Source organism: Lolium perenne, chromosome 4 (genome assembly GCF_019359855.2).
Source record: "Lolium perenne isolate Kyuss_39 chromosome 4, Kyuss_2.0, whole genome shotgun sequence".
Taxonomy (NCBI): Eukaryota; Viridiplantae; Streptophyta; class Magnoliopsida; order Poales; family Poaceae; genus Lolium; species Lolium perenne.
The window spans coordinates 56,236,427-56,251,894 of record NC_067247.2 but is presented as its reverse complement, the minus strand read 5'-3'; the positions used below and the strand labels follow the sequence as shown (position 1 = coordinate 56,251,894).

General features: G+C 45.7%; 2 protein-coding genes across 2 annotated transcripts; one reads left to right on the top strand and one right to left on the bottom strand.

The window, feature by feature from the left end:
- The first annotated feature begins 487 nt into the window (after positions 1-487).
- Positions 488-2,686, top strand: LOC127292603 (NAC domain-containing protein 68). The gene is made up of 3 exons (XM_051322038.2): positions 488-1,135; positions 1,283-1,587; positions 1,790-2,686. The coding sequence occupies exons 1-3, from the start codon at positions 886-888 to the stop codon at positions 2,306-2,308; spliced, it is 1,074 nt and encodes a 357-aa protein (XP_051177998.1). The 5' UTR covers positions 488-885; the 3' UTR covers positions 2,309-2,686.
- A 2,409-nt stretch (positions 2,687-5,095) lies between these two features.
- Positions 5,096-8,060, bottom strand: LOC127292602 (uncharacterized). Its single transcript, XM_051322037.2, has 7 exons — positions 7,683-8,060; positions 7,495-7,558; positions 7,291-7,373; positions 6,558-6,745; positions 5,682-6,429; positions 5,518-5,600; positions 5,096-5,421 (listed from the first exon to the last, which is right to left on the bottom strand). The coding sequence occupies exons 1-7, from the start codon at positions 7,788-7,790 to the stop codon at positions 5,322-5,324; spliced, it is 1,374 nt and encodes a 457-aa protein (XP_051177997.1). The 5' UTR covers positions 7,791-8,060; the 3' UTR covers positions 5,096-5,321.
- Positions 8,061-15,468: the final 7,408 nt, after the last annotated feature.

The following is a 15,468-nucleotide window of genomic DNA, read 5'->3' as shown; positions in this document are numbered from 1 at the left end:
TTCATTTGAGTGTACGTGTTTTCATTTTGACATGCACAAACGCGACGCATTGCACCAAGTGTCCAAGTCAGAAACAGTACGGTCTGATTCCTTAACCTGGTGGTACTTAGCAAAGCAATCACATGCGTCATTGCAAAGAAAAATAAGCGTCCATTAAGATCACCCTCTGCGTCTCTAGATCACAGAACGGCTGGAAGACAAACAAGGTTCAGCGGCTCAGCCCTTGACAGCAAAATCGAATACGTCCGCAATATTCCTTTCTCTCTATAATCCGGAACCCAGTCAAAGGCTATATGAGATCATGCCTTTTTGATTTTTTGTAGAGCAAAGGCTCATGGCCTTTTGATTTCTCTGCGAGCTTTTCACCCAGTGACTTGGCTTGTTCTTAGGTGCCAAGTTGCATCATGTATTATAGCTGCTAAGACTTTCCTCAGTGACACGCCCAAAGAAGAAGCACACAAATAGCTGCAGAGTAACACAAGCACAGCTAGCCAGTGCTAGTAACAAGCTGCTGCTGTGAAGATTCGTCAAGATGGACTGTGGCGACATAATTCAAACCCAGCGACTTGGACCAGAAATATGTCACCTCGGCAGATCGTAGCTTCTTGCATACCCTGCCCGAGAAGAGCTCTCTTTCTCCCCATTTATAACCCCATGGAAGCTTACTCCTCCTTAACTCCAAGGCCATCAAGAGACCTTCCTAGCTATATATATCCAACACAAGGAGATTGATTACATCAAGAAGATCCAAAGAACCACGCACCGAAGCAGCAGCAAGCAAGACGCATAAACGATATATCGATAAGGCCGCGAGAATCAACGAAGGCAAGATCACAGGAGGAGAGGTAGCTAGCTAGCTAGATTGTTGAACATATAGAGATCGAGATGGTGTCGATGGTGGCCAAGGAGGAGATCAGCGCCATGGAGAGAGTGAAGAGCGACGGGGAGGTGCTGCTCGGCGCCGCCGGAGATGACAACGAGGAAGAGGACGTGATGCTGCCGGGGTACCGGTTCCACCCGACCGACGAGGAGCTCGTGACCTTCTACCTCCGGCGGAAGGTAGCGAGGAAGGCGCTGAGAATTGAGGTTATCCGGGAGATGGACATCTACAAGCATGACCCATGGGATCTCCCAAGTAAGATTCTTCTCCCTGATCTTGTTCTTGGTCACTTGTCACCATTTCACTAGCTTAATTTGGTGCACAAATTAATGGCTTCAAATACGATCTACCTTCTGCAGCAGAACTTTTATTTATCTGACAGAGTGCAATTCGTTTCTGCAGAGGCGAGCACGGTTGGTGGAGAGAAAGAGTGGTACTTCTTCTGCCTGAGGGGTAGGAAGTACCGGAACAGCATCCGTCCCAACAGAGTCACCGGCTCCGGCTTCTGGAAGGCGACAGGCATCGACCGGCCGATCTACTCCGCCGCCGGCGGAAACTCCGGCGAGTCCATCGGGCTCAAGAAATCCCTCGTCTACTACCGCGGCAGCGCCGGCAAGGGCACGAAGACGGACTGGATGATGCACGAGTTCCGCCTCCCGCCGGCCGCCGCCTCGGCCGCCACCGCCTCCCCAAGCATGCAGGAAGCTGTAAGTAGTTAGTCCACGCATGCCTTCCATTTCCGTTTAGAGTCCCACACGTGTGGATGCGTCCAGTCGCGCGCAGTCTCGCCGATGTGTGGATCAGCTGCCTGATCCTTGCAACGGCGACCAGTCCATGGCATCTGCATATATGTGTGGTCTGGTGCAGCAACATTGACCCTATTATCTGACGTGTGACTGGAAAATGCAGGAGGTGTGGACGATCTGCAGGATCTTCAGGAGAACCATCACCTACAGGAAGCAGCAGCAGCACCAGCAGCCGCAACAGACGACGTGGAGGCCGGCGCCGGCGATGTCCGCCGCCGTCGCCGAGTCGAGCTCCAACACGGGGAGCTTCGAGTCATCGGAAGGCGGCGACGAGTACATGAACTGCCTGGCTCCGGCAGCTTCCGCCGCTTCATGCATCCCCCATCAGCACCAGCAGCACATCAGCCAGATGGGCTCAGCGAACAACGTCAACTTCTTCTACAGAGACGCCATGCAGAACCAGCAGTTTATGGAGCAATGGGGCACTCTACCTGCCATGCCAGTGCCGGAGCAGAAACCATTGTCAGCGACCGCCGCCTTTCATCAGAATGATCATAGCCTCGCCACCGCCACCGCCACCACGAACGATTACTACAAGGTCGACGGGTACTTGGAGGAGATCGCGAGGATGATGGAAGTCAACGACCCGGCAGCATTCTATGACTGCAGATCATATGCTTGATCAGCAGGAAATTAACTGAGATCTTCGAACTTCTTCCTCGGAGTTGCGGGTGTAGATGCTAGACTTACTGAATTCGCCGACAAGCTAGAACAGATGCAGTCAAGTGGGAGACAGAGATGCAAGGCCCGCGCCGCACAGCGCAGAGGCCGTGGTAGACAGCAGAGCTTCATGGACAGAGCTTTCTTTCTTCTGATCTAATATGTAAACAATATGGTTTTGTGATACTTACTATGTATGGGTTGTGAGTATAAGATAGTAATAGTAACACATAAATTTTTCATTCAGGCGCCTAGTTCATGGTTAACTCCATGATTCAATGTGTATATTGTAACTTCTTCAGATCTCTAAAATAGACATCATGTTGCTGATTAAGCAAAACAGGCTGTGTAACTTATTATCCTGTAGCTCAACAATGCTGTCCTGCTGCTCCATAATGGATATCAATATATAAAAAGAAGTGATTTATTTCTCAATAATTCCTGTCGCTTTCAGTGTTAAGTGAGCTAACACAATCAGCACTCTTGACATTCAGTTTGTCGCTCCTAGATTGGTTCTGCCCCACAAGTCATGCAAAGGTGCGTGCGCAATGTACATTAGATCAGATAGACTTTGGCATTTGTGGACAACACGTATTATCTACGAGGTTAAATTACAAAAAAGCAATCAATGGGTCATTTTCAAGATTTCTTGTGCTGACCCCATGATTTGACTCTTTCCAGCACCCTAGCAAATTTCTCACAGGTTGATGCTGTAAGGGCTGGTCGCAGAGCGACCGTTTTCGTCCGCCGTGACCGGAAATGCGTCTGGCACCACCTCCAGCGGGCGACGCAAAGTGACCGGGCCGTCCGCGGAGACGCAAACCTGGCCCAAATATGCGCCTGGGATGCGTCTCCACGGACGCCGAAAGTGTCCGCTCGCATCTGGCGGACGTTTCGTCGGGCCCGCCTGGCAGCGACCCTGCGTCGATGCGTCTTCTCCGCCAGTACTGGTACCGAGGCGTCGCTTCGGCAGTCTGCGGCCGCGTAAATGGTGATGCCTCGCGTGGCGCGCGGCCGTCGCCTACCTCTGCGCACGTAGTAATGGCGATGCCACGCGTGGCGCGGCCGTCGCCCTGCCTCCGACCTATATAAATAGGGGCGCGAGCATCTCATCTCCTCCCCACTAAACCCTAGCCGCCGCTGCCGTAGCTCCGCGCTTCCGCTCAGCCTCCAGCAGATCCACCATGAGCAGCGTCGGACGCGGCCAAGCTGTCGCGCCTCCACCTCCACCTTCACCTCCCACTCCACCTCCCCCGGCCTCGAGCTCTGACGAGGAGTTCGACTCCGAAGACAGCACCGACCTCCTCCACCCGGTCAGGGACGCCGCGGCCCTGGCTGAAGCGGAGAAGGAAGCACGGGAGGAGCGGGCGGCCCATGCGGCGGTCGACGCCGAGCTGGAACAGCGCAGGCTGGCGGCAACCGCTGCCGCAGAGGACTCCGACTCGGAGATATCTTGGTCCTCCGATGACCCTGATGCGCCTACGCCGGAGGAGAGGGCGGCGGAGCAGAGGGCCATCGTCGAGTCTTTCGAGACGCTCAAGGACGATGTCGCCAACGCGAGGCTGGAGCAGGCACTGAGCCAGGACGCGCCGGCGCACCGAGCCATAGCGGCCGCGCGGGAGGCGGCGGAGAAGCAGGCGACGGAGCGACGCAACGACGGTGCCGGCCCGTCAGGAAGCAAGTAGTCTAGGCCTATAGATCTACTTTGTATAGTTTTTATGCATTTATATGTACTACTTTGAAAGTTTTAACTATGTTGCAATTGAAAAAATGGGTCACCCCGGTAGGAGCACACCCAGACGCAAACGGATGCAAAATATGTCCGCGGGGCGACGCAAATGGACGCTCGCGACCACTTTTGGGCGTCCAAAATGCGTCGCGCCGCTGGAGATGCCCTAAGTTCAACGCTCTTGGATCACTTGAAGCATGACAGTGAATAAAAAAATTACATGTCAATCCATCTATCAAATTCAGAAGACATCTTTGCATAGGTCACATGCCATTAACAGTCAAAGATGTACCATTCTGGAGGCTGAATGCTTAGCTTCTAAAATAAGAAACCGTCATCTATTAGCTCAAGAAACTGTAAGTCCGTAACATACCATACAGGCAGGAAGGATCCGGCTAGATCAAACATGTTTCTCATGTCAATTACCAATTTGGGTTATAATATTCATCAGCATGTTAGGATAACTGCAAGAACAGATAAGAAGATATTTGCGGGTTATCTGACCAGGGAGGCCATACAGTTGCCGTTCAATGTTCAGAATGCAAAGCTACTACTGTTGGACTAGAAACAGTCAATATAAAAACCTACAGAATGTAGACAAGGATGGAAAGGCAGATTCTAATTCAACAAAGGCATCACCGAAGACAATTGAAAGGCGAAGGGTAAGAAATTAAGTGTTAGACCAGACGTCAGATATTATTTGCATCTTTTTTCAGGTAAACAGGAAAATTGGTCATTTATCTGTTGTTTTTAAATACAACATTTTTCTGTTGTGGCAGCCGTGCCTTATAAGATTACTAGTATCAAGAACAGAACATTCACATCCGTGCCTTTTAAATATTATTTGCATCTTTTTTCAGGTAAACAGGAAAATTGATCATTTATCTGTTGTTTTTAAATACATCATTTCTCTGTTGTGGCAGCCATGCCTTATAAGATTACTAGTATCAAGAACAGAACATTCACATCCCAAACAAAAAGAAGTACCACATGAAGAGAATATAGCAGTCAGCAGCACAATTTGAGAATCTTGAGGCTAATTATACTAGAAATCAACATTGTTGATTTGTCTCGGAACTTGGAACACTGCTACTTTAATACAAAGCAATCGACAGAAAGATCACTTCTAGAAGCTACCTACTGAAGGACAGTAGAGGGAAACAAAACTGTGCAGGAGCCATCAATTAGGAAGGCAGCAAAAAACCATATTGCTTGGAAGCTTCATAACTCTTTGCATAACAAGATATCATGTAAAAGCAGCAACACGTAGATGTTGAGATGCAGCGGTATCACTTTCCTCACCTTCTACACCTGAGAACTGAGATGTGTTTCCGGTGGAGCATTTCCTGCCAAAATCAGACAAGAACATTACACCATGGAAAAAAGGGAAATCATGCCAGAACAAACTGTGATTTGATGTGAAATGGAGGAAAATTCTGAACCTTTGAGAAAGCAACTTCTCTTCAGATAAAGCCTTTTCAAGCCTCTCCTCGAATGACATGGCATGCCAACTAACCTTCTGATCCTAATCATCGAATGTGTTATTCCTAGGTAAGCCACATTTACTCAAGTAACAGAAAGTAAGAGAAACAGAAATAGGATTTACTTCTTTGTACTTATTTGTTGAGTTGGGAATGCCATTTCCATCCCACCATTGAGGAGTGCCATTCTCTGGCTCTTCGTTTTTCCAGTGAGCTGCGACCATTCCAATAATAGGCCTATCATCATCAGAACTCTTAGCACTGTCACTTGTCCTAGAGTTTGGAGGCTTCAACCACTCGGACAAGCTTGGGAATTCAATGTCTGAACCAATGTTTGTAATCAATTTTCTCCTGGCATGAACTGCCATCTCAGTGGTCTGGCGTTTCTCCTCAAAAGCTGTGCTCATGCTATCGCTTATCTTGTTACAAGGTGATACAGAACCCTCAGAGTTCTGAAACAGTGAACATTCATCAGAGATTGAAAGTTCAATTGAAACCAGAGTGCCGTTCTTTCCGCACTTGAGATCCTTGTCTGATATATTGGGCTGGAAGAAATTCTCGCTGGATACCTCAGAATTTTGGAAATCCACAGCTGGCTTCAGAGCTTCAGATAAATGCTGCGAACTGCTTTCATTTCCCAATCCCTCCACGTTAGATGCATTAGTAGCTGGAGTATGCATCTCAGCATTCACCTTCTGAGGAGTTGAAAAGAATGACAGCTTGGATCCATCCAGATAGATATCATCATTATTACTGCTGAAAGAGCATGAATCTAAGGTGGATAACTCGTTATGCACACCGTTGGAATCTTCAGTCTTGCTCACAGCTTCAGAATCGTGCAGGTTTGATGCATCACACCCTTTCCAAGAAGAGCTGTTATATGGAAGTAGAAGTGTTTAATCTACTAGTCAGTGAAGGTGAATACCCCAGCCTCTTCAGAAGCAGGGAACAGAATACAGACATTCAAATATTATATAAGCAGATAGCACAGGTTGGCATACCTCATAGCATCTGGTAAATTGGAGCTCTGATGAGACTCTGGAGGAGTTTGGCAATCCTCAGTCTTAGGTGCGTCCACGAACTTCAAGTTTTTAGACAAGGCAGGTGTAACTGAATCCGTTCTTTCAGGCCCTTTTCTTATTTCATTTGGATTTTGCAACAGTGTGCCGTTGTTTTTGATGGAAATGGCCTATAAATACCAATGAAAGTCAGTCTGTTTCTCAGAACAAGCAAGCGGGTAAGTAAATAAAATGTTGATTTCGCTATCGCTACTATGAGTCCACGCTGTGTTACTACTGACTGTCTGATGTATGGGTAACAAATTATCATCCTCATATACAACATTACCAGTTAGCTACAAACATCAATGAAGATACAAGTGAAGAAGAAAGCACCAATTTTCATTATGTAAGTGGAAGGAAAAAAAACTGAACAATGGCCACGGCCAGCTGACAAGTGAAATGCCAGTGTGAATCCCGACAGAGCTAACCCCACAAACATCACACATACAAAAAACAGAAACACCTTTTTCCTGAAAATGGCGCATATGAGATTAAACTAGTCCGAAAAGCAGAAGAAGAACGATAGAACACGCTCCATGATCCGGCAACACGGGCACACTGCTACACATGCTAGTGAGACAAAACTGAGCTCAAGTGGCAGGATACAGCCCGGAACAGAGTAGCACGGGGACAGATCTGAACAGGGCCAGATTCGCGGAACCGATCGGCGTACCTCGTGCTGCATGAGCTCCCGATCCGCCCGCTCCCTCTCGCCGTCCTGGTTCGGCCCCGAGCTCGTGGCCTGCGATCCCTCGTCTTCACGGACGACGCGAAGGCGAACGACACAGGAGTGCATGACGGCGTCAGAATCAGACTACGAGGATGAATCGGGTTGGGAAGGACAGACGAGAAAATGGGGGGAGGGAAATTTGCAGACCTTCGCGGAGGAACACGGCTGAGAGCGCGTTCCTCGACGGCGGCGCGGTCTTCCTCTCGGCAACCTGGTGGAGACGAATGAAGGGACGAAATTAACGAATCGCGGCTGGAATTTCCAGGCCCGGGTAGCTGATCCGCGGGCATCCCGGAATTGACACGCGGGTTCGGCGCGGGGGAGAGAAAAGGTACCTTGGGACACGCGGCGGGGATGGCGGAGGAGGAGACGAGCTGGGCGCGGGCGCGGCCGCCGCGCGGCTCGCCGCCGGCCGCCCGGAAGCAGTCAAACAGGCACCCCATCGCCCGTCCTGCCGCCCGCCCACCGCGTCGCCCTCGCCGAGCGCCGAATCTGCGAGCCGCGGAGCCGAGATATCATGAGCTGATTGCGTCGCGCCGCGAGCCTGCGTGCGCCCAGTGGCAGGCTGCAGGCAGAGCGAGGTTTAAGGGGGAGGAGGACGAGGTGGAGGGGTTTCGAAATTTAAAATCGGAGCGGAGGAGGAGGAGCAGGTAGAGGGGGAACGAAGGCTGGCGGAGTCAGCGAGCGGAAGGCCGGGCGGGTGGGCCCCACTCCCTTCCTCCCTGTCTTCCTCTGCTCCCTCCTGTGATGAAGCGTGCCTGGGCTGCTGGGTGGCCTTTTTTGAGCTCTTCGAGGCCTGCTTTCCTATTTGGAAGGGAGCGATTTTAGGGAGGTGTTAAGACTATAATATCTGGTTGAATATATGAGTATTAATTATGATTATTACATTTTGGTAAAGAAGATATAGTTGAGATCCTATAATATTAATACTATTATAAATTTAGATACTACATTTGTGAGGGCTTCACTTAGAGCACCATTGATAAATAGGATTTTCATATAATCTACGTAGGATTGATCCTATGATTTTTTTTTTTAATTTATAGATCGTTTGATCCATTGGAGCATACTCTTTCATAGGAAATAGTTCCATGGAAATCTTGTGGTGTAAATCTAATAGGAAAATATTATTATGAGGTTAGATCTCATGACAATTCCTTCACCACAATAAAAATATTCCTTTTTCCGTGTGATTCAAATATACATGCCATCGCAATCCTATATGATTTCTATCCCTACAATTTTTAAATCGTACAACCAAATGGGATCTTATTTCCTTTCTTACATATGTAATGACAAGTGGAGCCACATGTTCTTTTTTTTTTTTTTGAAACTGTACATTCCACTCAACCTGGTGCATAGAAAGATCGCTAGCAACCAAACCGGAAACAAGAGCTGGCTCCTTCTTCACCAAGACCGAGTTCAACACATTAGTCCGCTTACCATACCAGGCGAGGGCGTGGGCAGCCTTATTACAAGAACGACAACATAAATTAAACTCAAAAGCATCAAAAGAAACCATACATAAGGTTCTAACTTCACGGTACAGGAAAACTGCTCGAATATATGAGTATTAATTAGTATGATCATTACATTTTGGTAAAGAAGATATAGTTGAGATCCTATAATAATAATATTATTATAGAGAGTACATCTTTTGGGGATCCTTCTCCACCATACTGCCCATAGCTTCACTCTACGCTCCTTTGATTTTTAGGATTCTCAAAAGATTTGCGTAGGATTGGAAATCTATGATAACTTTTCTTTAGAGCTCATTTGATTCGCATGATCTTATCTCATAGAAAATAGTCTAACAAAAATGTCGGGTTGTAAATTCGATCAATAGGAAGAAGATGTCACGAGGTTGGACCTCATGAAAATTTTCCTTCACCACAAAAAAGGTCCTCATCCAATAGGATTTAAGTAGACAGGGCGGCCCAATCCTACATGATTTCTATTAATACTACATTTTCCCTATCCTACGACTAAAAGGGCGAGCCTATATCCTTTTTACATATGTAATGACAAGTGGAGCCACATGTCAAAAGGTCATAATCCCCCCTTTCTATCCCTCTTTGCCTCCCGCCGAGGCGCCCAGGAGGGGTAGATGGGGGGGTGGGTGGCGTCGCTCTCGTGGCATGTGGAGGCGGGGACATGTGGGAATGTCGAGCTAGTGACTGGGTGGTAAAATAATAGGGGCATCATGTGAGGCTAGGCTCAACACGGTGGTGAGTTGGGGATAGAGTGACACGGTGGGAAAAGGGCCGAGGCGATGTGGCAGGTGACCGAGCTGCCATGATGGCGATGGAGGCCGATCTAGGAGCTGCCATGGTAGCAGAGAAGCGGGATGAGATAGAGGTGCAATCGGAGGAGGCGTTGGCATTCGTCAATGACAAGCTCTACAAGTGAGATGAATTACATCAATGCTAAAGGTTTTACCCACACAAAGAAACATTTATCATAAGATGCACAGTTTGCACACCCTATATAGAGGGTATCAAATGAGACTATAGGGTGCCAACTTAAGAAAACAAATTTATTAGAGTGAGATTGCTAGTCTCTTGGAGATCCCCTTTTCTCTTGCTGCTTACTTTTGTTCATCTCTTCTAAAGGATCTAATATGTCAACTAGAGGTGTGTGAATGGATGAGTACAACTTTTAATAATTTGGTTGATTTTTGGAAAGTGCGGACAAAAAGCTCTCTAAAACGCAACTATACAAATCACACTTGGGCATCCAGTGGACACAGAAAACTCTTTAAACCATTATGAAAAGGGACATCATAAAAGAAAGGAAACAATATGCGAAAAGTAAGAAGATGAGAGAGGGCTGATATGTTAAACTGAACTACAATTTAAAAGATGCACATGCTGCAGAGGAGGTTTGTAAACAAAATAGTCTTTTTTAGTAGATTAAACAAAATTAACATGGATGGGAGGATTGCCTCTCGATCTTTCGGGTATATGAACCAAATAACATTACCTTAACTCAACTTTAATTTTGTAAAGATATCAAAGCAAGAAACGACTGATTTGATAGCCTACTAACTAAATTTAATTATAATAAAGCGGGGAAAGACTGTAAAGATGTGAACTAGGTAGAATGGAATGGTTCCATCTCTATGTTTGGTAGCCTCTTAGGTGACAAAAAGTGAAATTACCTCCATCACAAATACATATGTATAAATTTTAATAATATTAATTCATTTCCAAATCCATTTTTTTCATTTTAATGTTGTCTATTTCAATTAAATCTATAAATAGCTTGTATAGATTGGCAAACTAAAGTTCAGAGATGGTAAACCTAGAGGGGGTAAATAGGTTTCTATAAGTTTTAATTATTTCTTTGCAATGTTAGGTTTTGCGGAATATAAAGGTGAGCCTAATGCAAATTAGTTAAGACACCCTCTATGATGATACAAGTGATGTCTACGCACGCTTCTATTCCTGTAGACAGTGTTGGGCCTCCAAGAGCAGAGGTTTGTAGAACAGCAGCAAGTTTCCCTTAAGTGAATCACCCAAGGTTTATCGAACTCAGGGAGGTAGAGGTCAAAGATATCCCTCTCAAGCAACCCTGCAATTACGATACAAGAAGTCTCTTGTGTCCCCAACACACCTAATACACTTGTCAGATGTATAGGTGCACTAGTTCGGCGAAGAGATAGTGAAATACAAGTAATATGGATGATTGTGAGTGGTAATAGCAATCTGAAATAAATATGACAGCAAGTAAACATGCAGTAGAACAATAAATAAACGGCGATTCGATATTTGGAAACAAAGCCTAGGGATCCTACTTTCACTAGTGGACACTCTCAACAATGATCACATAATAGAATTACTCTACACTCTCTTGTTGGATAACAAACACCATTCATTATGTAGGGCTATAAAAGCACACCTCAAGCCGGATTAAACAAGCTCCACAACATCCGGAGTTCATATTTAAATAACCTCTAGAGTGCATAATAGACCGTTGCAATTTAGACCGAGTACTAACATAGCATACACACCATCAACAATAGCTATGAAAGGGGGAATAGATCGCATCAATACTATCATAGTAATAGTTAACTTCATAATCTACAAGAGATTACAATCATAATCTACGCCAAGTACTACATGATGCACACACTGTCAACATTACATCATGGAGGAGGAATAGACTACTTTAATAACATCACTAGAGTAGCACATAGATTAATAGTGATACAAAGCTCATGATCACATAAAGATCACATGGGAGAGAGAGATGAACCACATAGCTACCGGTAGAGCCCTCAGCCTCGGGGGAGAACTACTCCCTCCTCATCATGGGAGACAGCAACGGCGATGAAGATGGCGATGGAGTCGATAGAGATGGCTCCGGGGGCAATTCCCCGTCCCGGCGGCGTGCCGGAACAGAGACTTCTGTCCCCCGAAACGGAGTTTCGCGATGGCGGCGGCGCCCCTGGAGTCTTTCTGGAGTTTCGTCAATTCGTATCGAAGTTTTAGGTCACGAGGGGTCTTATAGGCGAAGAGGCGGCGCAAGGAGGCACCTGGGGGGCCCACCCCATAGGGCGGCGCCCCCCCCCTCCAGGCCGCGCCGGCCTATGGTCTGGGGGCCCCAGGCCTCCCCTCCGACTCTCCTTCGGTGTCCTGGTCCGTCTCGGTGAATTATGATGTTTGGTCTTTGTTTCGTCGAATTCCGAGAATATTGCCCGAACTTCCTTTCTGGAACCAAAAACAACAGAAAACAGGAACTGGCACTGTGGCATCTTGTTAATAGGTTAGTTCCGGAAAACGCATAAAAACACTATAAAGTGTGAGCAAAACATGTAGGTATTGTCATAAAACAAGCATGGAACATCAGAAATTATAGATACATTGGAGACGTATCAACAAGTAACTCGAGCACGAAGGCTCTCACAAGCAGATATAACACATGTAAAGAGTTCGGTTAGAGATAACCGATAGCACGCGGAGACAAAGGTTTATTCATGTGTTCCCTTACTTTGCAAGAAGGTATGTCACATTTGGAGAGGTGGGGTCCCACGAAGGATTCCCCAACGCCACGAAGGCTCACCTTCTTCTCCCGAGCCTATCCCACGAAGGAATAGCTCTTTTCACTTGTGGTAGATTTTGAGGCAGCCTCCAAACCTTCACAATCTTGTCAGGAGCAAATTCACAGCCCGGATGCTTCCGGACGCTTTTGCCCTCCTAGGGTTTCCAAGAAACCATAGAGAGCATGTATCTTGATGAATACAAGGGGGAACAATATTTGTTCGGTGGAACTATAGATCAAGACCTCCTCTAGCTTTTCCCTGGAGGATTTGAGTTTGGGTGGAGGAGGAGGAGGAAGATCTGAGGGTTTTGGTGTTTCTATCAATGGAGTATGAGAGAGAGCTCAAGAACAGTTTGTAGTGTAGTGCCTAACTGTTCTAAGGTAGGAGAAGGGGTATTTATAGGTCCACTTGAAATCCAGCCGTTGCATGTCAACACCCGGATTTTTAAGTCCAGATGCCTATTATGCCATACATCGCAATCCCAGGAAGATTGTTGTTGCGAGACATAACAGCTGATATCATAAGTCATCATTCATTACAAACCATAATCGTCTTACAAATATAGATCACATGATCCAATATTACACAAATAGTTGATCTATTGGTCAACGAACACATTACATAGCGGAAGCGTAGTAGTAGTGGACTATCTAATCCACAGGCCAACGCTTGACGTCAAAAGATACTCCTAGTTGTCGTAGACGTCCTGCTGGCCGTCATCTTGATACTGCTGCTCCTCTTCATAGTCTGGCCATTGGAATAGCCAGGGACACAGCCGTGAGTACTTTATAGTACTCGCAAACTAATACTAGTGTAAGTACTATCAATTTGATTAAGAGGGTGCTAAGCTCTAGTTTTATTTGCATAAAGCCAATTTTAGTTCACAAGCATTTAATAAAGGACTCTTCATATGCTAACTAACTCAAGTGGGAACAGTAGTGTCATTCCCACAACTCAGTTGTGATTCAAGTCAAGTCACCATTCAATTCATCATTCCTTTTCAAGAAAACATCTGACAATGGAACAGTATGACCTTTCCAATCGTCCGTAACCGTGGACACGGCTATTCGAATAGGTTTACACTCTGCAGAGGTTGCACACTTGTGCCACAACATTTGATTACATTCGTCAGGGATAACGCTGAATACTCGTAACTCAGTACGCGGATCATCAACCATAACCTTTCACTTACATACCCTAGTATAGGTACCTCTCCCCATGAGCTTGGCCTCCCAGTGAAGACAAACCGTCAGCCTGGGAACTGCACAGGGCTTGGGCCGGACATTCACCTCATTTCACATCATTGCACTTTCAACGGAGGCAGCCTCGGCTTAACCCCTATGACGCTTGTTTAGAGGGAACCCATACTAAGATGCATAAACTTCCAGTTAAGACCTACCCATAATCAGGTATTGTGGGGGTACTAAATAATTGGAAAGGTATCGCATCCAAACCCAACCATCAGTTTTTGTCAAATTCACCATGTCATCCAAGTAAAAAATCTTTCAATAGAATGACTCATCATTCCAAGGTTTTCAAAGTCATTTCAAATCACAAGTTCCCATCTAGAGTATCCAAATTTATTTGTTAGCACTAGCACTAGTCATGAGGGGTGCTATCTAGCTTATAAAGCTTTGAGGCTAAATTTGATACTCTTGTAACACTCTATACTTAGACCAAAGTTCACTATAAAAGTAAGCTTTGATAATCAAAATAAAAGCTTGTGAGGGTAAAAACTTGGGATTGGATCATTGAATACAAAGTAAAAGTGTAATGGTGCCTTGCTCTAGTAGAGCTTTGCACTTGCAAGAATATTAGCTTGCCTTGGTTGGTGTACTGATCAAAGTGGTCTTCTTCTTCCTGGAAGTAGACCTCCTCCTCCTGATACTCCTCGGTACTAGCGTCTATAATCGAATACGAGGAATACAATCACCAAACAACTCTTAAGGCTAGACTAAGCATTCAATTTGGTTCACACCAACTATTCTAGCTTCACAACATTAATCACAAGGGGTTTGACTTGGGTGTTAAGAAAAACTTGTAGGAGAGAAATAATTTCCTCTCATTGAATCTTCTTAAGATTTAATTTCCTCAAATGATAATAAGGTATGAATACATGTTGACTAAGGTCAACACTTCATATCTATTATTTGGGGAACAAGATTTAAATGAGGTACCAAACCTCATGCATCTTAAATACTTCTATTGCAACAATTTAATGTCTCTAAGTGATCCATGATGAGATGTTATAGACCAAGTCAACACATCATCTTGAATTGCTTAAGACCATGATTTAAAGGAGAGAGCCTCTCATACTATTTAAGAAATAATTTTGGGTAAGTTTAAATGGACTAGTAATAGCTACATAGCCGTTCTTTTGCTCTAGTCCATGATCATACAAACAAATATGTGATATTTTTACATAAACATGTAGAGTATGTGAAATGTGATTTATGAGAGTTGGAATCAACTCAAAATCACTTAGGGTTGATTTTTAATAAATGTTTGAAGTTGCGAAAGGCCTTGCCTTGTAATTTTTACCACATTAATTCTACAAAGAATCTAGTGTTGAGACCAGTGAGGTTAGGTAGAGCTTTTCACAAGCTTTCCAACAATACCAAATTCATCAAAGTTGGCCCAGTGGATTTGAAGTTATTTAGTTTTGAAAAAGTATCTGCAAGCAATTTGATTTAAATCAAAAATTCGAATTCAAACTCCTGGGCCAGCGCGGGAAACCTAAATGGGCCGAAATGGTTTAAACACGAGAAAGCCAGTCCACCAAGCGTCTCGCACGCGTGGGCTGCCTGATGATACGCGTACAGCACGCGTCCGTTGGGAACCCCAAGAGGAAGGTGTGATGCGTACAACAGCAAGTTTTCCCTCAGTAAGAAACCAAGGTTCATCGAACTAGTAGGAGCCAAGAAGCACGTTGAAGGTTGATGGTGGCGGAGTGTAGTGCGGCGCAACACCAGGGATTCCGGCGCCAACGTGGAACCTGCACAACACAACCAAGATACTTTGCCCCAACGAAACAGTGAGGTTGTCAATCTCACCGGCTTGCTGTAACAAAAGATTAG